General features: G+C 39.5%; 1 protein-coding gene across 1 annotated transcript in view; it reads left to right on the top strand.

Annotated features, from left to right (window-relative positions):
- The window catches only part of LOC108677536, a 50,616-nt gene extending 26,524 nt beyond the window's left edge, over positions 1–24,092 (top strand). Inside the window, exons 3-12 of the mRNA XM_047885770.1 lie at positions 3,838–3,988; positions 7,103–7,259; positions 9,066–9,198; positions 10,021–10,171; positions 10,913–10,982; positions 15,977–16,153; positions 18,277–18,361; positions 19,836–19,911; positions 21,190–21,325; positions 21,692–24,092. Coding sequence (XP_047741726.1) covers positions 3,838–3,988; positions 7,103–7,259; positions 9,066–9,198; positions 10,021–10,171; positions 10,913–10,982; positions 15,977–16,153; positions 18,277–18,361; positions 19,836–19,911; positions 21,190–21,325; positions 21,692–21,781 — 1,226 coding nt within the window. The 3' untranslated portion in view covers positions 21,782–24,092. The remainder of the gene's footprint in view (positions 1–3,837; positions 3,989–7,102; positions 7,260–9,065; positions 9,199–10,020; positions 10,172–10,912; positions 10,983–15,976; positions 16,154–18,276; positions 18,362–19,835; positions 19,912–21,189; positions 21,326–21,691) is intronic.
- The last annotated feature ends 2,047 nt before the right edge of the window (positions 24,093–26,139 follow it).

Genomic DNA, 26,139 nt, shown 5'->3' with positions numbered 1-26,139 from the left:
TGAGAGCAAAGATGATGACATGTATTTTAGATCTGTGAATACTGATTAGATCATGATGCCGCAAATGTTAATCCTTAACAATCGTGTTGCAATATGCATTAGCATTTCCTAAAACGAAGTACACTCGCATCATCAATCATTTACTCACGAAATGAGAATGTAAGTCCCCTCATAAATTGCCCGCTCATTTCAGCCATCCCGAAGAGGCTCTTAGAGAAGATCATTCACATTCATCAAGCGGAACTCGTCGCTCAGCGAGCAATGGAGCATCCGCTTCCCGTCGTGTAAGTCGTGAACAAGAGCCAGGCAACACTGGGCAAGCGCTGCTCTACATCCTCCTTCATTTGGAGGCTCCGGCGATTCTTGATCCATTTCCTGACGCTCTCCACGCTGTTAGTACACGAGGCTTTAATTACAAGAGTCTTCATTACCCGCGTGAACGGAAAATGACGCTTCAAATTGGCGGAGGTGCTGGGCATGCAATATCGTGACGAGAACGTGGCGCAAACGCTCCTGTCGCGATGCCTCCTTGCACCTAATAATAGAACCTACAGTGGACGCTCACAGTGGCATGATAGGAATCTGCATGTCATCCAGTGGACGCTTCAGTGGGCGCCTTAGTGGAACCCAGTCGTCCTCCAGTGGACGCCTTAGTGGAACCCATCCGTCCTCCAGTGGACGCCTTAGCGGAACCCAGTCGTTCGCCCTCCAGTGGACGCCTTATATAGTGAAACCCATCAAGGCCGTCGTCCTGTGAGCGACTGAGTTGGAAGAGCGAGCGCCGCCGTGATACAATAGACGGTCCCAGGGGACGCCTGAATAAGGCACGAGTTCTCCCGGCCCCGCAATAGACTTCAATTCCGAACAAGATTCACTCGTAAGACTTCGAGAAGTTCAGGCAATGGGCGAAGTTTGGCGTCATAGAACGTGACTGAGCATGACCTTTATAATTTAATCAGCGTCCATCAAAGTATAACCTTTGGGAGCAACTTACATACGCAGGTAGCCTGCAGTCCGGAACACATTAATTTCAACAAAGCTTCAAAGAAAAACAGCACAAATCGGGGTATTTCATGAGAGTATGACCCCGAACTTCAGTTATTTTTAATAACGAATTAACCTGAACCCTATTCTTAAACAGCGATTGGGGCGTTTTTCACGTTGAATGATTAAGAAATGGTATTCTTGCGATATAAATTAAGTTTTTTTTTATTTGAAATGTAACTGTGATACAAAGTTTGAAGCTGGTGAGGCGCATATTAAGAATCGAGGAAAAATCCTTGTGCAGTATGAAGCTTAAGCAAATAAGATTATGCAATGAAAATTTAATATTACACAATAATGGACGGAGTTTTTAGTTTTGGGAGGCTGGTGGGCTTTGATTTAGTCCCCAATACGTTTATTATTTTTATTGGCGTTTCATACATCAAGTTGTGACAATGTGACTGCCTACAAAAAAAAATTAATATTCAAGAGATTCTTCAACACCGTCAACAAGTGGGTGCCAAGATGTCATAAGTCTGTGAATGCTGTGTCATTCTCACAATAACGGTATCATTCATAAACAAAAGATACATTAATAACATAATATAACATAGTGATGTCGGCGCTAAAGAGTAGGCCTGGTGTGGCCTGTCGCCGATTCTTTAACTTATAATGAGAATAATTTATAAAAATCATGATTATATAGCCATATTTCTGCTAAAATGTCGATTCGTATGAACAGTCTCACTGCAAATATTACATAAAATGTCCAAGAACATTACAAGATTTCAACCTAAAAGTTAAAAAAAATCTAAATGTCGAGTAAATGAGACACCATGAGACACCGCCAGCGGTATTCTAAAGGAAAAGTTTTATGATATTTGGCATGCTAAGGCATCTTTTAAAGGTGATTTGACCATGAATAAAGGATCTCGCACGCGCAAAATAGACTCAGGGTCATTTTGTCGAAATAGTGATACACTTTTTTACCCAAACTACGAGCGGGAAGTGAACGTAGCACAGATACGCCCTTTTTCCGGGCCTAACTGGGTGGGTAAGAATGATTCACACGACGGTAAATGCATCGCTACTTGGACGAGGTCTCACTCATATCTCTGTGTGATGGCAGGCTTGGGCCAGAGCCAACACGTGTCTTCAAGAGTAGCGGTAGTGGCACCGATTCAGCGTGCGTCTATAAAACAAGCCGCCATTAATACTTTATTCATTGTTGCCGCCATAACAAGCCGCCATTAATACTTTATTCATTGTTGCCGCCATAACAAGCCGCCATTAATACTTTATTCATTGTTGCCGCCATAACAAGCCTCCATTAATACTTTATTCACTGTTGCCGCAATAAAATCAAATGCCGCGCTCTGTCATAGATGCAGTCAAGCGTGCACTGCCAGTATGGCCACGGCATCGTAAACTCTACGGTATTTTATAGCCCGCGATCCCGCATCCAGGCGAGCCCGGTTATGAATACTTATAGAAAACATTCTTAATACCGTAGAAATATTATCTGTGCTTGAAAATTTTGTTAATTTATTTAGTTATAAGCAAGTATTTTGACTATACGGTATTTAATATGACACTATCCAAAATGCAGGTTTGCGCAACCCGCTTATCTCGTTACCAATACCCTGAAGAAACATTCTTAATACTGCAAAACTGTTATATTTGATTGAAAATCAGAAACAATTTATTAATTTAAGATGAACGATGCGGGAATTAGATAATCGATAAGCAAGATATCACAATTAAATACTTTTTCACATACTTTACTTCGTATTTAACTATGAAATACTTAACAATTAAATACTTTTTACCGCACGAAGAGTGCGGTAAAAAATTGACTGCAGTGCGGTAAATAAACGAATTTTAGCTCAAAGTTGAGAATAGATATGTATATGAAATTGGACCCGCAGCTCTCTTCTCCAATGTTGGTACTCTGAACTCAAACCGTGTACCGTGTTTAATCGATATTTATGATTTTAAGAATACTGACGAGAAATCTGTAGATCAAAATGCCCTAGGTTTCGGTTAATATATCCCTATACAAAAGGTTAACCCTTGACTATTAAAGGTAACTTGAGTAACCAGGCCATCACCTCTAAATATCATTGGTGGTTAACGTGTCCGTAGACTCGATAGTCAAGAGTTACAGAAGCAAGAGGCCGCAGTCGCATTTTGAAGCGACATGTTCGCTCTAGTCTAGAGGCATGACCCTTACCTTATACCTTAGCAAGGCAAGACATTACCCTTACCTTAGCAAGGCAAGACATTACCCTTACCTTAGCAAGGCAAGACATTACCCTTACCTTAGCAAGCCAAGACATTACTCTTACCTTAGCAAGGCAAGACATCACCCTTACCTTAGCGAGGTAAAGGACAGTTAGCGCCTCTCCCTCCCTCCCTCCTTGAAAGAGTGTCGGGCAATTCCAGTTCCTTAAACGCGCCTCGCATTCCCGCATGCAACGCCAACACACGCACAGCGGTCGATGAACGGCACGCTCACCCCGCTAATGTGCGGTGAAATACGTTCATGCTACATACAGGTGTGTTGTAGCGCAGCAAATACGCTACGGGAATCATACAGTTGTGTTGGAGCGCAGCAGATACGCCACGATATCCATACAGGTGTGTTGGAGCCAGCAAATACGCCACAATGTCCATACAGGTGTGTTGGAGCGCAGCGAATACGCCACTATGTTCATACAGGTGTGTTGGAGCGCAGCGAATACGCCACTATGTTCATACAGGTGTGTTGGAGCGCAGCAAATACGCCACTATGTCCCTACAGGTGTCGGACTCATGACGCAACACCCTGACCACGTGTTGCGCGTGTTGCAGGTGTGTGGTGGCGGCAGTGGTGCGCCGTTGCGTGCGTGTTGCTCGTGTCCGGCGCTGTGGTGCTCGCCATCGCCTTGCCTCTGTCAACGCAACCCCAGCCAGCAACACGCGCTATAGACAGAGTGTTGCTCGACACGCCTCTCATAGACGGGTGAGTATTGCTCGACATGCCTCTCATAGACGGGTGAGTGTTGCGCCACACGCCTTTCATAGACGGGTGAGTGTTGCGCCAGACGCCTCTCATAGACGGGCGAGTGTTGCACCACACGCCTCTCATAGACGGGTGAGTGTTGCGCCACACGCCTCTCATAGACGGGCGAGTGTTGCACCACACGCCTCTCATAGACGGGTGAGTGTTGCGCCACACGCCTCTCATAGACGGGTGAGTGTTGCACTACACGCCTCTCATAGACGGGTGAGTGTTGCACTACACGCCTCTCATAGACGGGTGAATGTTGCACTACACGCCTCTCATAGACGGGTGAGTGTTGCACCACACGCCTCTCATAGACTGGTTCTTCAGTTCTATACATTACAAATATTTCCCAATTATCATTATTCTACTCATTACAATTATTTTACTTTCTGCTGTGAGTGCTAATAATGTTCAGAAACTTAATTTAGTGTCGGAAAGCCTGGCTTTGAGTTGACACTTAATTTTTTATTACTATTAATGAGCTACAAATAATTGTACATTTTTCGTGACTAACTGACTTTGTTATCATAACTGTCAAAAATGTCACTTCTGAAGCCTAGAGCTTATCTCGCTTGATTTTTACGCACAATTCCCGCCAGCGCGGGATTTGTGTTTATTTTTAAAATATTTATTGCTCCTGTTAAGATATATATCGCTTCACGGCCTGCATTGATTGCTTCTGTACAATTAATCTTTATGGTTTTAAAATGACTTTTTTTTGGTCAGTAATGTTATCTTGAAAATTTCTGAAATTTAGCACAGTACCTAAGCCTCCAGACCCACCAAAGAATTTTTTAGTTAATTTAAAACGACTTTTTCATCAGAAGCGCGTAGGCTTATCGCAGAGTTGTCGGCTCTTGCACAGGACATAGCAATTTGTAATCATTATTCAGTTCATATGTACAATAGTTTGTGTGCATACGAGCTGGTATAGCTTATTATATTCAGAGTGTCAGTCTAAAAGTTAATCATACAAACAAACTTTCGCTGTTACAATAGATTTAGACGAATTATACAGTAAGATATTCCATTATTACTTTTTTTACACAGAGCTTGCGATAAGTGATCAATAGAGTGCAGTATTGTAACGGACGATGCTTCGTGTTACAAAATCTCTCGTGTATCTTGCAAGTAAAGGATACAAAAAATTACAGGCCATTTGAAGCAAAAAAATTGCCGCTATCCTGAAAATCTTGCTAAAGTCTACACAAAAAGTCAGGAAACTCACGTCGATTCTTATCCCGAAACACGAAGCCAGGAAGCAAAGCTTTCAAAGCACCGACTAGGAAGATAAGGAAAGTCTAAAAAGATCTCAGAAAGTATTTACTGAAATGCTGCTTTGCCAACCAATTATTTCCTTTCAACACTTGAAAATATATTAAATCTAAGAGGAAACATTACAAACTTTTGATAACTGAACTTTTACCGAGGCGTTTCACTATCTGATTTACGCACCCCCACCCCAACCCACAGTCACTCTTTAACAAAAGTCCCATTGAATATTAATGAGATACGTCTGGTCTTAATGTTATTCAGCCGAAATTCAAGTAAAATGATGGATTAAATACTTTAATTGTATTTTGCAACACCCGAGCTTTCACGGATATTTTAAAAAGCATGACATCATGAAAAATCTCGATTAATTCCATTTGTGAAATATAATTTCGTACAGCTCAAATTTCAAAATGGTCGAAAAGTTTTTCGAATTTCCGTTAATTTCAATTTATCTGATTCAAACAATGACTAATTGCTTCAACGAAGAAAAAAAATATTCATATCGGCTCAAGTGAACATTAAAATTTAAATAAACTTATATACTTACTGTTTCTTCAGCGTATAAAATTTCCATGATAGTAAAATTAGTTCGAATTAAGGTTAGAAATTAAAACAAGAAATACTAACTCGCTTTGCCAGTGTCCATTCTTTACCGAGCTACACTGACCTTGAATGCAACTGATGAGTTTAACCAATCCTACAAAGAAGGAGACATTTCTCCTTAAATCCTCTTGGGTTAGCAAACCTCCATTTATTAGTACAATTTTCTCAATTTTCTTTAAGCCGCACTGGCCGAAAATTTGGCATTTGCTGAACTTGTCACTATGGGATCCTTCCTCAACACTCGTTCCACACGTGGGCGAAATTTGGAACAAATTGAATTATAAACCTTATTTAAATTTTTAAGTATAGAATTTTTGTGGTTCTATTTAAATTTTAAAATTCAAAGCTGTTGGATCCCGTCTGCACGAAACTGCAATCCGGCCTGCAATACAAAACTCTTTTGAACGAAATTTCGAATACAGGAAGGATTTAATCATTCATATTGCAAGCTCATACAATATTGTCTTATTTCTAATTATTTTCCTCAAAAAAAATGCGCACCGACATGGTCTGCCGCATTGATTAATTTATCTACAAGGGTAAATTTACGAAAAAATTCACAAAAAAATACTGCAAACAATCAAAGTTTAATTCGTTCCTCCTTTCGCAAATAGGCACATCGAATTTAGCATGGATAATTCTTCGATAGAAGCTAAAATACGTAGAAAATCAAACTCGTAAGAAATTCATTTTTTAAGGCATTAATTAATATAGAATAAAAATCCTTCCATTGTTGCTAATTCAATAGGCACAACGAGTGTAACGTGCAATAGCTTCAAAAGATTTAATCAATGCAATCTAAGCCAAATTTCCTCATTTTTTACTTATCTGTCGCCCCCAATACGCAACACGACTGCGAAATTGACTAATATTGGAAGATCCTAATCCTAATTATTGCTAACTACTTAAATAAATATATATAATTATTCAGCTTAAATTGCAAATTTGCCAAGAATTGGAGAAAAAAAAAAGTTAATTAGGAGCTGGTCTCCAAAACGTTGTTTATTTGATACGATGAATTCACTTCGCGCTTTCTTTGTGCTCTGCGAATTTTCGTTCTGTTTTCATTATTGCGTCTTATTTTTGCTAACCCAATAAGCACAACGACAGCAAAATATTTCACTATCGGAAGATTTTACGTATATTAATCAATGCTAATTTATTAATTTTACCCCATCTGCGTCTCAATAGGCACAACGACCTGGCCTGGAACTTACGTAACTTCCTACACAACAAACTTGCCAAGGTTGACCTCAACCGCAACCTGAGTGGCGAGGACCCGTGGCAGAGCAGCACGTGGTCCCACACAGACCTGGCCCGTCTCAGGGCCGGCAGAGTTGGTGGTCAGGTGATTGTATATTTCTAATTATTATAAATAATTTTAAATATCATATATTGTGTTATAAGTATAGTTGGCATAAAGTTATTTCATCCTAATTCTTCTACAAGTTTGATAAAAGAACAGAAAATGCTTTTCATTAATAATTCTTTCGTTTGATTTTCAAAGAATCGAGCAATGATCACAGATAGCGGAGTGTAAAAAAAAAGCTTTACAATTTTAGACCAAAAAAATTGATTTTATTACATATAAAAATACAACAATATTCATGTTCAAGACAAAAGTTCTGCGATGACTCATTTATATATACATGATACATTAAAATATTCTGTCTAAGCAGCACATCTAAATGAACGAAATAAGCTCCTTAAAAAGCCACTCCGTAATTGCTGCGGCTACACGTACAAAACTCGCTTGTCTTTCTGTTCTTAAATTGCGCACGAATTACAAATGTTTAAAATAAAATTGCGAAAAAGCGACCGCGGCGACATAGCGACCGTGGCTTTCAAGTTGTCTCCATGCGTCCGAAATCCAATAAACTGGCAACATACGACAACATTTCCCGGCTTTGTGTCATCAAAATTCCTCGGGAATTTCGACAAAGGCAAAGTGATGACTAATTTCTTCTTGAGCAGTTTTTATCTTCGATTATTTCGCTTTAATCTTAGCCCAACAACCGGCGTTTTAATTCATAATACTGAGATGAAAATTCCGAAAGGAAACGTTCTGAAAAAATAGTTATTTCATTTATGAACCTAACAGCACCGGAGCAAGAAATTCATTCATTCATTCATTCATTCCACGAAGAGATTGTCGTGGCGTCTCGTTCAGATCGAACTTCGAGGGCACGTTACAAGCGGCTAAAAAACACAAGATGATAAAAACAGATGACATCTATGCTAAAACAGAGGACATATGCCAAGACTGATGACGTCTATACTAGAACAAATAACACCTATGCTAAACCAGTATCAGAGCCGTGATGGGAAGTCCGTAGAGTGTGGCATTGCCATAGTCCAGTCTGGTCAGCACAAGCGCCACCATGAGGGCCTCGAGGACCGGCCTCGAGAGACAGCGACTGATGCTACGAATTCCTATAACAATTAATTTATTCATATTTATAAATCCAGCTCATGTATCGTTGCTACAAGTAATAGGCTCCATCTAGCCATTAAATCGGACTGGGTGTAGTTCAATTTTGAACCCCTTTTAAAAAATGCCACTCATGAAACATCAGACTCGACGACATTATTTTTTGGTCTATCAGACTATATACATTGGTTCCTCATGCTCAACATTCACGTTCATGACAGTAGCTTAGTAATAATTTAAACATTGCAGGTTTTCCGTTGTTAATATGTAGAAAGTTTGCCGGAATTGACCATTCGTTAGCGATTTATTAAAATATTGTACCAGAATTAATCATATTCAAACAATTTAAGAAAAGAATTGCTCTTAGAGAAAGATTCCTCTTTCTCCTGATCAATAAATTAATAAACAATAAACCACCTTCGCATGATTTACTAATAAGACACTCCTGAACTAACCACTTGCACATAATTAATATATAAGACACCCATGAACAAACCACCTTCGCATGATTTATAAATAAGACACCTCTGAACTAACCACCTGCACATAATTTATAAAAAATACACCCCTGAACTAACCACCTGCACATAATTTATAAATAATACACCCCTGAACTAACCACCTGCACATAATTTATAAATAAGACACCCCTGAACTAACCACCTGCACATAATTTATAAACAAGGCACCCCTGAACTAACATTTTAATAATTTTGCGGGCAGTTCTGGGCGGTTTACATCCCTTGCGGCGCCCAGTTCCTGAACGCCGTGCAGCTCGCGCTCGAGCAGATCGACCTCATCAAGCGCATCATCGCGCAGTACAAGAACGTGCTTGCCTTCGCAACATCGCACGACAGTGAGCCTTGCACTGTTTATACATGATACAAAATACGCACACATATTGTTTATACAAGAAACAAAATACACACGTAGATTGTATATACAAGATGCAAAATACACACGTATATTGTATATACAAGACACAAAATACACATACATTGTTTATACAAGATACAAAATACACACATACATAGTTCATACAAGATACAAAATACACACATACATTGCTTATACAAGATACAAAATACACACATACATTGTTCATACAAAATACACACATACATACATTGTTTATACGAGATAAAAAATACACACATACGTTGTTTGTACAAGATACAAAATACACGCGTATATTGTTTATACAAGACAAAAAATACACACATACATTGTTTATACAAGATACAAAATAGGTTTAGTTTCTTTCAATGGTAACGAGGTGCTGCGACGTGGTCTATTCGCCCCAAATATCTCGTATACAAAACGAATGAAAAATGTATTTTAGTTGGTACGAGAGCCATCAAATTCTACGAATGCTGTTGATATTGAACCAAAACACGTGCAAGATTCAATTCCTCTACTAAAAAGTTACACAACTGGAACGTGTTCTTAAACTAGGCATCAGCCTTTCTGTTCGTCAAAACAAAGGTTGTGACGATTGACCGTTGGTCTCCTTCAAAATACGTCATTATGTCTTTCCATCATAGTACGTTATAAATGCGCATAAGTGGTATATGTTTTCCTCAAAAACATATTTGCCTATTCGTGTCAGTTGAGTCCCGACACACAAGTTAGCATTGGTTTGATGCCATACAACATCCACACTACCATTCCACCCCAGGTCTGTTATCAGCGTACCGCTCAGGCCGGGTGGCAAGCCTCCTAGGTTTGGAAGGCGGCCACCTCATCGGATCGAGTCTGTCGCTGCTGCGCATGTATTACGACCTCGGTGTACGCTACCTCACACTCACACACACCTGCAACACACCCTGGTAAGTGTCCTGCGTCCTGCCTGTTGCAACACACAGACCCGACGTCAGAAATATTAGGGTTACAGGTAACTACGTCAGTGTGGCCCCATGCATACGTGTCATAAGCTTAAAATTAACGAATGGCCTGTTGGGTCCTGCCTTCTGTTGGAGGATCCCATACTGGGCGTCATTTTTCACCCTCCCTGGTAGCGGGCAGGGAGGGTGATCAAAATATCAGTTCTTCATAACTCTTAAGTTATGGTGAACTGCAATATGAGTGAATCTGAGTAATTCTTCCAAAGAAGTCAAGTTCTTAATTTTGATTCATAGTCGAAATACAAAAATTGTCAGGTGACATTCCTTCACTCGGTAATGGTTTTTTACAACATTCCCTTAGCTATGCAGCATATATTTTTCCAAATGGAGAACACATTTTGGTCGATCACCAAACAGCGCTTGCTCAGCGTAATAACGCCTCCAAAAATGCTTTAGTTTCCTTAATCCTCGATTTTATAAAAATGATTATATGGCTCAAACTTTGCAGAAGAAATTAAGCCGAACTTTCCGAAAACGTCTCTATTTTGGAGCTTAGATCGAAACTTTCCCCGAGATTATCCCTAAATCGGATTCTGGTCGAACATTATCAATTTCTGGTTAAGGAGGCAAGCTTTTTTTTGTCCGATTTGAACCGGCTGTTCGGCCTTCGTTTAAAGTTAGGCCATTAGACGCGTTTGCTTCACTGCTTCTTCTTGGGATTTTCAGGGCCGACTCCTCAACGGTCGACACACCCGGTCACCAGCCTGAGAACTTCGGCCTCACTGACTTCGGAGCGGTAAGTTCTAACTCACTCATTCTTAAGCTCTTCCGCAGTAACAAAACTCGCAAACTTTTTAGTGAGCGTGCGGTGACTCCTACAACTTACAATTACCAGACTATTTTAAAAAGTACCTTGGTGAAACGATAAACAACTCGCCCCTGTACTTAAAACATCTTACCTCTTTTATACAAAAATATATCATGCGGATCAGAAACGTATGTATTTTCGGTGTTGTTTGATCCAAATTCAATTCAAATTTGTTAGTTAGTTTTTTAAATGTTTCTTCCTAATTCTGTTTCAAAGATGTCAAATCGATTGGACTCTAGTATTTGGCATCTCATGCGTCGTTGACGGCATTGTATGGCATATAGGACATAATTCAGAAATTATCACGAATAATTCATCACGAACATAATTCATATAATTATTACGAATAGATATGTCTTTTCACGATTTTAAAGCAATCGACATCAAAAACTAAAAAAAAAATCAGGCGATATGCAGAAAAACATATGCATGTTTATCTTTTGCTCTGCCCTGCACTAACGTTGTCAAAATAGCTTCGGTTTTAAGGCGTAAGCCGTTAAATGGGTCAATATTATTGCTAAAAACATGTCTGACGTCGATGTAGGTGCATTGTTATGGAAGTACTAATTTGACTGGAACTAAAAAGGCTGCATCATCTGAGTTCCTTGAAATCTGCAAACAGCAAATTAACATTAAAAAGGCATTCATGATTGTCTTCGAATAAAAAATTGATTCACAGAAGCATAAGTAAATAAATATGAACCAATTTATTAAGGTGCCATTGTTGCAGTAAAACAATACAATACCTATGTATGATAATGTCCATTTTGGATTGTCCAGAATATAAAATTAACCTGAAGACTTTTTCAGAGTAAAGGTTGATCCTGATTAGGTAAAATTTAAAGGTGTAATCAAGAGATAAAAAGAAGTAAAATTTAGCAGCAATTATTTGTAAGATGGAATAAACGGTATTTCTCTCATCTTATTCATCAATATTCACCTGAAATTAATTAAGAACAACAACGCTCGTCCTGGAAGTCCTCGTTTAAAGCATGGTATACAGTTGGGGGCAGAAGAAGCTTTGCAGCCGCAGCATTCGCTTGGATAAACACAGATCGAGGCTACGGCGATATTGCCTCCCAGAAACTCTGTCAACAAGGAAGCAATAAGATTCCAAGCTAGCTTTTTGATGCAGCCACGAGATTCACGTTCTGAGCTCGAGACGTTCCCCTTTCGTATAACTCCCTTCCTTCAGTTTCGATTTCACTGAATTTTATCAGTATTCAGCACAGCGTCTCACATCATCACATGCAACTTAATTGCTCCTCTCAATAGAAAATGTTAGAAAATTCTGTGTCAGTTCAATCATGAATATTTTCTGTTTAGTCTCGAATTTGCAATTCAAGATCATTTATTTAACTCTACTAAAATCATTTAACATTTCATTTTGGAAACTATTGCAGAAACTCGATTACATTCCAGTATCGAATATAAAATTCAGGTTTACGTACTCCACTTTTCTACTGTAATATCATATGTATCAACGTTAACTTTTGTCCGGAAAGGAAACATATTTCGACATATACTCGCGCATCTAAGAGTATTACATCGCTATTGAAGTATTACTACACGGGAATGAAGCGAGTTTGACGGCGGGAATTTAATTTATTTCGCCGCAAGTATCGAGGAAGAAAAATAAAGGTTTGTTTGCCGTATTGAATATGTAAATGAGCAACTAGTATGAGCTTGATAGTAGAAAACTCGGAGACACCGAGATTTTAAGTCCTCCATCTACACAGAGATCGGCAGCATGAAATTATTCTGTATTTTCAATAGTAAATACCACAGATAATTTAGAGATCCAGATAATCCATCCAATGATAATCCTACAGATAATCCATCAGGACTCTATAATGCAGGCGAAGAAATTCATTGCTCCAAAACTTGCCTATTTAAAAACTTTTCAATAATATAGAACACATGCCCAGGAGTTGATCTTCTTTCAGTCAGAGCGATGAATTGCTGATGAATCATCTTTCTGTGGTGAGAAGTTAACCGCTTAAAATCAAATTAATCTTGTTAGAGAGAATTCGAAGTCGATCGAAGAATTCGATCGACACCAGAAAAATATTCGGTCTAATTGAGGAAGTCCAATCCAACACCTCTCAGTTCATATAGATTATAGATCTAGGAAGAGTGGAATTTTCTTTCATAGTATTTTAACACTGAAATGAAGCTGGTGATCGACTTACGAGGGGATTTATCGGTAGTAATAAATTAAAAACATTTGCTTATGTCTAAAACCTCGGCGCAGTCAAGGCGGCAGCAGGACGTTTGAAAAATGAAGAAAAAGCGCTACATGTTGTAGTTTAATATAAAAATTTGAGTGTTGCTCTCTACTGGGAGTGGATCCTATGAGCATTTGAGTGTGAACGGTGTTATAACGTACGAGGAACTTAGAACTATGAAGAGCTTAACTGAAGTGCAAGCCAGCCTAAACTTATACATTTCAGTAGAGCTTGTTGAGTTCCGACAGTTGCTTCCAATTCAGCATTCTTTCAACAATCGTGTAGATAGTGTCGCCCTATCAATACTTGTGTAGATGGTGTCATTCTTGCAAAAATTGTGTAGATGGTGGACTGGAGATTTCTCCGTCAAGGAGCCATTTCCTATGACGCTCGTACTTGCTGCTTAAATACACATTCAACACTACGAACAAGCCGAGCAACATTTGAGTTCCTCCGCCTGCAGTACACCGCGCCGCGGGACTGGCAGTTCATGGAAGCGCTGGGTAATCCAGCGGCGCCTGCCTTGTAAATTCAAATTGAACAGAAGCTCGCGTCGTGTAAAAGCTGCGCCCGTACACAGGGGGCGAGTGTTGGCACTTCGGACAATAACGGCAGTCACGCAATAACTGCAATTGGCGGGGCCACGCAATAACGGCAGTTAGAAGACCTATGCACGCAATAACGGCAGTCAGAGAAACCACGTAATAACGGCAGTCAGAGGACCCAAGCAATAACGGCAGTCAGAGAAACCACGTAATAACGGCAGTCAGAGGACCCACGCAATAACGGCAGTCAGAGGACCCACGCAATAACGGCTTCAGAGGACCCGCGCAATAACGGCAGTCAGAGGACCCACGCAATAACGGCAGTTAGAGGACCCACCAAAACGGCAATTGAAGGGGCAACCAAAAACGGCAATTGAAAGAGCAACGCAATAACGGCAGTTAGAGCAACGGCAAGTCCAGTCGTCGCTAAAGCTTTTATTCTGCATGCTCTGTTGTCGAAATTGTTCTATTTCAAATTCTAAATTCAATTTTACTGTACGTTAACGAAATTCCTAACCGCCAAGCACCTAGTTCTATCTAAAAGTATTAGCAAAACGTATTTTGTAGATATTAAGATTGAATCATAACCTTATTTACATCTATTGTTGAGTTAAATTTTCTCAAGATTAAATTCGCAGAAATAGTATCCAATAAAATAAAAAAAAACGAGACTAAGACGATTTGAAGCTCTACGGTAAATTCTTAACGATGTTGGGAGACAACGCGACGGTCTTTGATGCCCGCATCAAACGGGACGATAGCGAGAAAATATTCATGCGCAATTCAATAGACAATAGGAAGCCAAATCTCAAAGATGGCTCTGTATTTATAGTCAACACAATATGCAATAGTACAAGTATTTCAAGAATAGACAACTTTACTGCGCCAAACATATTATTAAACAATAGAGTTAATGTTACTCGGGGGATGAGGAAAAGTTGGGTACAATTGAACATGCATGGAAGACAGTTGGAGACGTTAATTATTTTATATTTTTAAAGGAAACAATATCTCACTTTCTGCCACGTCAATGAATGCGCTAACTTATGCACTATTACGACCCTAAGCTTTTTTACACGTCACCCTTTAATGCACACAATAAACATTTTTCTGGTCATGATGCTTGCGCAATGCGCATAGCAATTCTGTGCACGCGCTGAATTGGTGACATTAATGATGAACGTACAATCATCAAACGACATAAATTATAATTAATACTACAGTATGGGTGAAATTATAGAAAAAATCGTAAAAACACAATGATGAGTGTTTTTACAATACCTACATCATTTTACCATATTTTATTACGTAATTACGCGATTTGCATGTAGAGGGTGTGATGAAGATGAAGGTGGACTTGTCAAAGTCCTCCACAATTTACGACAATGTAACGCTAAGATCAATTGAACACCTTTGATGAATTCCATACAAGTAATATAATGCATAAAAATCAACGTAGAACGTCTTACCGGAATTTCAGCGGCCGGTCGGTACTTGAAAAAACCATGTCGTCGCATTTATTTTCCATACAACACAATAAACCCGTACAACATTTGAAAAATTGGCAAAACTGTTGATTTTCACAGAGCGGTCTGCTACTAGAACGCTAATCGACCGTTTTTATCAAGGATATTTCGAACAGTGTACAATGTTCTCTGCCGTACAATGTTCTCGTATAATCACTTGGACACGATCTTTTCGAGCAGAAGGCTAAACAGGCTGAATTTGCGCTCTGTCTACGAATTCTATAGGAATAATATAATAAAATATTCCCGTATAATCGCTTGGCTATGATATTCTGAAGCACTAAGTGATGCTGAAGATGAACACCTATGAAGAAATGTTTGAATACAATGTTATCATATTCTAACACAACTGATGTTCTTGAGCAGAAGGTGGTGCTGAAGTTGAACACACCTATGAAGAAATACTTGAATACAATGTTATCATATTAAAACACAATTGATGTTCTCGAGCAGAAGGTGGTGCTGGAGATGAACACCTATGAAGAAATGTTTGAATACAATGTTATCATATAATAACACAATTGATGTTCTCGAGCAGAAGGTGGTGCTGGAGATGAACACCTATGAAGAAATGTTTGAATACAATGTTATCATATTCTAACACAATTGATGTTCTGGAGCAGAAGGTGGTGCTGGAGATGAACAGGCTGGGCATGATGGTGGATCTGTCGCACGTCTCGCAGCAGACGATGCGCGACACGCTCGCCGTCTCGCGCGCTCCCGTCATCTTCTCGCACTCGTCCGCTGCTGCGCTGTGCGCGAGCGAGCGCAACGTCCCCGACGACGTCCTGCAGCAGATGGTACGTCCTGCAGCGGATGGTACGTCCTGCAGCAGATGGTACGTCCTGTAGCAGATGGCGAGGATCCATCCTGCACTCGTGCCATAATGTCCAAAATAAGGATGGGTCGCCACCAAATTCAATGAATAAATTAATTTTACTACGTGTACGATTTACTACGTACGATTCAAACGTGTTGGATTGGAATATGTTTAATTATTAATTAATAAATAACTTCCATTAAATAAGTTGGGTGGTCATAAAATTCAAGAAAAAAGGTAATCTCACAACTATGCAATGATGTTGAAATTTTCAGGTATGTCGGTTTTGTCTTTTCCAAATTATGTAATTAATCGATCATCGTGCAAAACTAACTTGGACATCCACCAAACTCGGGAAATAAGTTAAGTTTGCATTAGTGAAGTGGCTGTAATAATTTCAAGTTAGCTAGTTTAGTCGGCTCATGATTCAAGTAATTAACCGACAAGTGTCAAAAAGGAACTTGGATCTGCAACAAACTCGAAAATTGTGTTATAACACATACGCACATAAGTTATAACACATACGCACATATAACACATAAGTTTCGCTTTGTGGTTTGACCATTTGCCATGTCACGCAAATTATTCCATCAATTAAAAGTTGCAATTAACTTCGGCTTTTAAGCATTAACTGATCGCAGATTCGTTGTAAAAATATGTTCGTTCCGTATCATCAACAGGATGTTTAATGATAACTGTAAAATTGATCGAGTGGATAACGCGATTGCGGTTCAATAGAGCTGTGATAATAAACAAAAAAATGTCTGCATGTTTTTTTGGGCACGTTTCTTATTCGCAAGAATATTTTGCGGGCGGCTAGAAAATGAAACTCGAAATTCCATGCTTGTCAAGAATTTCTTTAAGTTGCATTTGACGAAGCTTGGACGGCATTGCTCGGCCGTGGTCGTGGCGCCTCGGTTTCCTTGAATCTCTTTATTGTTCTTTAAACAGCATTCTGTTGAATATTAATGAGTCTTTAATGTCTACTGGAGACTTGCCAGCCTTGTGCAAATGTAGAATGCTAATAACATCACTTATTTCACTTTTAATCGAGGCAGCCTCGACTTACTCCTTAGTGCTCAATTACAGTCATGGAAACATTTCTTGAAAGTAGATGGATAAGCTTATAAGTCAGTATTATTATTATGAATAATATTAGATCATTAGTTGATAATGATTGCACATTCTGCGTGTATAGTATTCGGCACGGGCGTCCCGCGTATCGCGTGTACAGTGTTCGGTAAAAGAGTCCCGCGTATCGCGTATAAATTAAACAGTTAATTGCGCGTCAGTAATAAAGAGATTAACCCGAATCATCTCGATCCAGGAGCAGGCACTCAGGAAGAGCCTTCACAACAGAGTATAGCAGTTTAGACGCACAAATTACATAATATTTAATTTACATTTATTTATGGCAGATGAAATTTATCCTGCCGCACTTGCAGGCTAGCTTATCAAGTATCAAACTTTATCAATAGTCAGGTGTATAAGAAACTATATGTTGTACGTATCAAGGAACGTAGAATAAAGAATTTCAATTTCACGAATGATTTATAGTTTGTGTTGTTTCGTCCAAACGTTAACGGACGCATTTGAACCGTGAAGTGTAGTTTAATAATAATAACGGTTACATTGCACCATAGAAAGTCTTAACACCTTGATGACGGATTCACAGTTGAAAAAAAATTCCAAAATCTTTTCAAAAAGAGCGATACCTAATAAATATTTTCTTAGCATCTCATGAGATTAGAACTATGTTTTATTGTTCTTCTACTTCGCTACTACCAAGAACTAAAGTAACGAAGCGTTTCGTTTTAATAGAGCCGTACTGAGACAGATACCAAGCTCTTTCATGTGACCACAACTAAGAACGAAGTAAGTGAATACTTACTATTTATTACGTAACATATTTCAGTAATAATCGCAAAAGATTCATGTCAACAGATCAATCTCTACAAAAATCAATTGTGGAAACATCCACCATTTTTATCAGTTATTCTTTTGAAAGAAGAATAATAGAAAATATAAATTTGAGTTTTCATAATAACATAAAATTTGCGATATAAATAAAACTCCATCAATTTTATTCTCTCGACATTGCAGAGACTCAACGGAGGCATCGTAATGGTGAGCTTCTACAACCCCTTCCTGACCTGCAACGAGACTGCCACTCTGCATGACGTCATCCGTGAGTGTCATGAGCTGTTAAGTGTCATCCCTTGTACGACTAAAGACTAGGAGAAATGAGCTTGTTCAATTAACTATGCACCTTTTGCTCTTGTTTGGACCTCGCAATAGTGCCAACTAAACAGTTCCTTCCAACTACCCACTCAGATAAATGTGTTAGACTTTGTACAATTAGCGATGCACTTTTACATTTGTTAAGGTAATCCTGACCCAGTTTGGCCCTGCAAAAGAGCGTATCAGTGCTACGTCCGATCCCTCCTCGTGCCGTGGGTAAGAAAGTTTGTCACAATCAGACAAAATGATCACAAATTTTTCAATGTGACCAGAAAATATTAAATCCTGCAGTGTAGCTGCAGAATTGCGTTAGAGACACAACACCCTGACTATACCGTTTGATTTCAAGTCTTCCTGCTTAGGCTGCTAGTCCGTGTAGCTGTTCAATTGCAGAGAAAACTGGAATAAAGTGAATAAATCTGCAGGTTCGTTTCGTTTATGATATATGGCCGGGCGACTTAATGAAGGATTTCCATCTCGGTCTAAAGCTGGTCTGGGGCTACGAGGCTGAGGGAAGCTCTTAATNATGAGGAAGGCTCATAATGGTGATATGAGGGAGGCTCATAATGATGTGAGGGAGGCTCTTAATGACGAGGGAGGCTCATGATGAAGATGTGAGGGAGGCTCTTAATTAATGATGAGGAAGGCTCATAATGGTGATATGAGGGAGGCTCATAATGATGTGAGGGAGGCTCTTAATGACGAGGGAGGCTCATGATGAAGAAGTGAGAGAGGCTTATGATGATATTGTGAAGGAGGCTCACATTTATTTCTTCTTCGCAGGAAGGCTAATGCCAAGACAGGGCGAAATCAATATTTTCAGCTCTCATGAATTTTGTTTCAACATGAAATTAGGCCAACCTTTTTCGATAACTGTCCTGGAAATATCGCCCGCTCATGTATGAATTTTTTCATAAGCTACTTTCGCAAACATTATTACAATTGATAAAAATCTTTCGCTCATCACATGGTCGCTCGGTCGTTCATAATCCAATCGCCCCTCCCCCCCCCCCCAAAAAAAACATGATTACTAAATCACAACCAAAAAATTCAACCGCGTTCCTGGGCACAAAAGCACGCTAATTTGCGTGGACTTTACCGACGAGCCTCATGGATCAGAGGACCAATGAGATCCCCTGTTTCTGTTCCCCTGATATTTTAATAGAGTTTTTGCGCCCAGCGTCCTGTGATTAGATAAAGTTTTAGCCGGTGATCGCGCAATTGAATAATACGTGACAAGCGCCACTGCAGCGCGGACTGCGCATCCGCAGTGTCACCGAGCCATTCAGTGGCAGGACCATTAAAAATAATTACGACTTTGTAACTACGGCAGCGAATCACTGACGGCTTTTCAAGGTAAATCCACCAATCGCAGATGATAAATCGGCCGCTACGTGTTAAAGTTAAAATATTGTTTTCAGGGCACATCAAGCACATCGTCAAGGTTGCTGGAGTTGACCACGTGGGCATCGGTGCGGACTTCGATGGCATCAACAAGTAAGACAACGAAAATGTCAACGTACAAATTAATTATACGTGTATTCTGACCAGCATTCTTACTCTCATAATTCGGCGCAAAATCATCAAGTAAGAAAAGTGCAACTTTCATTGTACGTGCAGTCAGATCAGCATTCTCAGTCTCACAATTGAGCCATTATTTGGGAAGGGTTTAGCTTCACGTACGCGAGGTGTCATTTCGCTAACACAAAGCCGTGTATTTAAGTAGAAACTGAAAAAATCGCTAACATTACATTATATTAGTATGCAATATGTATAACATTTAAAATAAGTTGGTGATTTGCGTTTACATTTTCAAATTTTCTTTACAATTTTTTTACTTCTAGGAAAGAGTTATGCGCGACTCAAAGTTTCAATCGCCAACATTATAAGCAGAAATATGTGCAAACGTAGTTCATCATCATGGATACCGTTTTTAAATCGGTACACGTACAGTCTACATTTTGACTATCACGACCAATTTCTCCCTTTCATTTGCATCTCGCATTTTTCCACGGCCGAGAGGTTCGCCCAAACAATGACTTGCATCCGCGCCCCCCGGTCCTCTTGTTCAGCTTCTGCTCAGGCAGAACTACAAAAAAATACTAAGGACTTACATTCAAAACTTCTACTTCATTTGTTCCTCTTTGTTTTGGGACGACATCGCTCTTAATAACTGCAAAATTTCTATGACTGCCCGAAGGAACATTTCCAGTTCAACTTTTTTAAATCTTGCACGTTACAATGGCTGCAATCTCAGTCCGCCTTGGTTGGTTTTGTCTTTACATGTAATAATGTGAAGCTCATTTGTACCTCAAACTGCCAATTATATTCACAATGTATATGAAACGCTATATTCAATTTCAAATCAAATTAAATCTGCTATTTATTTTCAAGGAAGTATGATCATTATTTTTGTTTATCAGAGATCTTTAAGTTTAGTTTAGAAGTCTCAAATTTATTTCGTCACACTCATCTGTGAAGCATTGTCAAAGATTTGAAATGAAAGAAGAAAAATCTTGCTTGTTGTAATGTTCCAAGATTGATGATCAATTGCAAGCAGTTTACGTAACCAAATGATAAAATGGTTCTGATAGGTAACATTGACATTTACAGCATATTTGTCACTCCAAATATTTAATACATCAGATTTGTGTCTTGTACTAACTTTGCATTAGACGTTGCATCAACCGACTCTCACATTAAGCATATTTTGTAATAACGTATGCATCAGACATTGACATTTAAAATATATTGTAATGAAATAAATTTGTTAAGAACCCCGCGCGGTCTGGAGGACGTGTCCAAGTATCCGGCGCTGCTGGAGGAGCTGCTGCACGAGGGCTGGACCGAGCCAGACGTGGCCAAGGTGGCGGGTGGCAACTTCCTCAGGGTCATGAGGGAAGTGGAGAAGGTAAGTGAGGGAAGTGGAGAAGGTAAGTGAGGGAAGTGGAGAAGATAAGTGAGGGAAGTGGAGAAGGTAAGTGAGGGAAGTGGAGAAGGTACGTGAGGGAAGTGGAGAAGGTAAGTGAGGGTAGTGGAGAAGGTAAGTGAAGCCACAACAGAATGAACAACAATGAAATTCAACAATGAAGCCCTTTGGGAACGTTGTGTTTGTCCGCTTGAATTATGATGTTTGTGAGGGTTTTGTTTGCGACGTGAATGTCAAGTGGGTCTGCTATGATTTCTAGTGCCGATTCTATTTCAGTTGAACACCACTTACCTTCTGCACTTCCCTTAAGAGAGATTAAAAACGATATTTTTCCCATTCATGTTGCAGGTCCGGGAGGCGATGTTGACAAGACCTCCATATGAGGACCACATTCATCCCGACTATCTGAGGGACAAGACTTCCTGCTGGTGGACGTGACACGAGACTCCTGCGCTCCTACCATATGGAATCCTGGTGGCGTTTCAGTCCACGAGATCCCATAAGGAATCATGCGAGGGCTTCATTCTACGAAACTCCTTATGGAATCTTGGCAGCGCCGAACTCTACGAGATTCCATATGGAATCTTGGTAGGGTTTCATTCCAAAAAAATATCATATGGAATCTTGCGAGCGTTTAATTCCACGACACTCCATTTGACATCTTGGTAGCGTTCTACTCCACAAAACTCCATGTGGAATCGTGCTAGCGTTTCATTCCACGAAACTTCGTTTGGAATCTTGGTGGCTCTGCACTCCCGAGATGCAACTAAAATCAAACGCTATCTGCAGTTGCTGGTAAATTAATCGTCTTGCAAGGCAGCAGGAGAACTCGAGAGCTTTAAGAACTTCTAGAGAGCTCGTTACTGCTGAATTGTTTACGTGTAAAAATTGGAAGCCGATTGAAAAGCATCAATCAAATCCCATGCTAATACTCAGTATTACAGCCTTTTGGAACCATTTGGCAAATAGTTAACACGGAAATAACATTCCGATTTAAACAAAGGTTCCAATGAGCGACGAAAAACACACGACACAGCATTTCCCACACGAGAGAACGCATATGCTCTTGAAAAACTAAAATAAAAACACTAAAGATTGCGTTTGGACGAAATTCCCAAGCAAACATCCAGATTTAGACCAGAATTTCAAGCAGTTTTCCATGCTTTAACCAAGCCAAGCTCAATTAATGCCACGCTAACCTTCACTAGCTGATGGTGGTTTAAATTTTTCTCAAGAGTTTTGTGTCGTCATACTTGAACAATTTCAGTCGTTCAAATAATAACTTGATGATTTTAACGGAAAAATGATTCATCTAAAACTTCCTAAGGAATAATCAAAACCTACATTTCGCACGTCCTACCAAAAGATCTTGCATAACAATTAATTCCTCATTACTTAAAAACATGAAAACAATCCAATAAAGACTTGGTGCACAATTCATGTTTTCACCATAAATTCAATCCCGGCCGAGGCGAATAATATAGACGTCGCTCACGTGACGCTACCACTAACTCCAAATAATGACACTTACGGCCCTTAAATTTGGAATAATGCGTATACTATACACATATTTCACACATACATTTGTTATTATAGTGCAAAGACATAATGATGATTGCCGGCAGTCTATGACTTAACGAAAGTAATATACCGACTCGTTATCTATATCGTGAAACTGCATTTGCTGATATTCCAGGGTATCCTAATACTGACAAACCATGCAGGGATGATCACTCCGAGGCGGGATGAACACGACCGTGTAAGTCGCATTGTTGCAATAACAAATCAATGAAAACGCGCAACTTCACAGTTATTCGCTCTCAGTCCTGCCATCTGTATAGCTCATCGATCAAAATACGGGCCTTGTGAAGGTAACAGCCTTCCGCATGTAGAGCTTATCGGTGAAGAACGGGGCCTCCAGTAGAGCTGATTAGTTAAAACGGGACTTTGGTATAGCTGATGGTTAAGAAACGGGCCTTCTTTAGAACGTATCGATCAAAAAACATGCCCTCTGAAAAAATGGGCCCTCTGAAAAATTTACATTCTACAATCTACATTCAAATTTATCGATAAAAAACACGAGCGTTCTACAGAACTTAGCGATCAAAAGGGTCTTTTTTAAAGCCGATCGTTTATGCAAGCGGCAAGTTCCCGAATTAGAGCGGTATTACTGTATTACCGGCCACCGGTGGTCATCGATAATCCGTCTATACAGTTTATCACTTTTATTGAGAGGTTTCACTCGTGCCCAATGTCGGTAGAGCAGCACAGTAGATAGCGCAAGATCTATGCACTTATGTATATCCACAATGCTTTTTCAGTTTCATGAACTTAGTAATTTTTTGGAATTCACTACAAAACCATATGCATTCCCGTCTTAAATCTGTGAATCCTGGAATATGATGTTTGAATATGATGTCTTTTAATTTAATAGTAATTAGATCCATAATTATTCTAGTGAAGCAAACAAATTTTACATGCCCTAATAACTTCTCAAAATTAGCGGAGAGTGCTAATTAATCAGAAAATTAGTATTAATAAGTCCAGGATAAATATATTGTGGAGATGTGTGTAAGGTATAGAATACTTGTTATGGATTTAAAATAACTTGAGGTTTATAGTACTGGGTTCGTTACGTTTCTATCTTGTATTCTATGGCATGCGGTTCTCCCTTGCACCGTCGTTCTGTTCTATGTCAATGTGACCGCCAAAGTGTACAGAAAAACAATACATTTTAATACATGAAGCTGTTTTACTGAGTTGTTCGCTTTCTTCAGTCCCTACTGTACAAATAATCCGCTAACAACACGCCGGACGGACTCTATTAACAAGTGGAAACTTATGCATTTCATATGCTTCACAAAATAATTAAGTCTCCTTATTATACTACTTTTCTCACCTCAATTGTTCATTAAACTGTTAGTTTAAGTCTGTTTTGCGTTACCTCCATTTACGCATCAAATAATTTGCAGTTAACTTTAAAAAGTCGCGTATCCCATTATCCTGAAGTTGCAATGCCAAACTTATACTACCAAACTTAGAATACTAAGAAAAACACAGCAAAAGTCGGCAAATTTTCCGACACTCCTTGTAGAAAAAAGTAGTTTTCTATAATTAAGTGCATCCAGAAAAAGTGTTTTGAATAAAACACTGGCAACGGAAGGACCCGGTAACCCTTCACAGGAAGCCAGTATAGCATGATAATTAGTGGCGATTAGTATTTGAAAGTTGTACTGGCCGCCACTATATACTTACCCCATGCTCAAGCACCATAGGTATAGCGCTGCTTCGTTCGCCGTTCTCTCTGAGGATGGAACAAGCGATATTTCGACGTCGTCGCTGAGAGCCTCGACCGACTGTCGTCCTGCACGGGCCGTACTATCAAATACAGTTTCGAGTTCGTAATTCTCTCAGCCAATCACTGACGGCTTTTCATTATAAGCTCCCCAATCAAAGACCACCGCTACGTTTACTTAAGCGAGTTTTGACAGTACGGGCCCAGGCACTATTCTTTCTGTATATATTTCTCTCTCAACTGGAACCTTTCTAAATTTGACATGTTCTCAGGCGATGGAAGAAAATAATTGAGAGAAGATTCCAGTTAATCGGCCATCTCGCTTACCCAAACTAGATTCCTTATGAACCGAGTCCGTATTGTTCAAAATATCATGTCCAGTCTTGAGAACCGAAATGATTGTGTAATGTGTATTGATGCAGTACCATAACCTTTAATCGTTCAGAAATATGTCCCATCTTAAAGTGATCAATATGATCCATTTTTAAGCACATCAAATGCAGAACTATGAAATTTTGACTAAACCGAAAAAATTTGAATGAGGTAGAATCAAAATTATCTCACTCTTCGCTTTAAATAATAATAATTTTTATCACAGTAATTGCATTGTATCTCACTCATCGCTTAAAAACTCACCTCGCTGATATCTCAAGCTAGATAATGCGCTAAAAACGGCACCAAGAATCCGCTAAATCTTTGCCGTGAATTATAGGGTAAGAAATGGCTGTTCTCGGACGTCGACGACCAGAGGTTTTCCCTGAAGCCATAGAAGATAAAGTGACGAGGCTCCGCAAGATCTCGATCGTGACGCTCTCAGGTGTTTGAGGATCCATCGAAAACCATGAGCACTTGCCTTTATTCGGGCAAGCAGTGGCTGGTCACTGTAACTGACCATTAGTAACCACTACTAATTATGGTCTAACTGGCCTCGGTACAGGCTTTTAATGGTTCACGGGGCCAGTATAGTGGCAGCCTCTGTAACTGTAAAGTAGTAACCGATACAAATTGTGGTCCAACTGGCCCCGGTACAAGTCTTGGACATGGAGCCAGCAGTGGCGGCCACTAAAACTAGCCGCCGGCATGGTCACGAGGCGAGTGGCCCAGACATTAGCCCCAGTTAGTAATATTAGTGGCCGTCACTAATAGTCGAATATACAAGGGCCCCATGAGACTGGCTAGGACAGTACCATTTGTACAGGTTCAGCCGCAACACATTTGGACCGTGATTATAACAATAATAAAAAATATTCACATCAATTTTAATTTATTCATTGTAATCCCTACTCATGAAATATATTTTTGCATATATAATGAAAAGTTCAGGCAATTTTTGCCAGCGGAAGAGGATACGAGTAGTCACTATACTCGCCATTCATTCATCGAACAAGTTAGTGTGTACAGCAATCGACTAAAAACATCAACGCGAACATTAGTGACACCTAAAAACCTTATAACTTGTATCAACTATACCCAGGTTTAGTATATATAAAATAAATTATGC

Source organism: Hyalella azteca, unplaced genomic scaffold (genome assembly GCF_000764305.2).
Source record: "Hyalella azteca isolate HAZT.00-mixed unplaced genomic scaffold, Hazt_2.0.2 contig3075, whole genome shotgun sequence".
Taxonomy (NCBI): domain Eukaryota; kingdom Metazoa; phylum Arthropoda; class Malacostraca; order Amphipoda; family Hyalellidae; genus Hyalella; species Hyalella azteca.
This window is presented reverse-complemented; position numbering and strand designations above follow the sequence as displayed.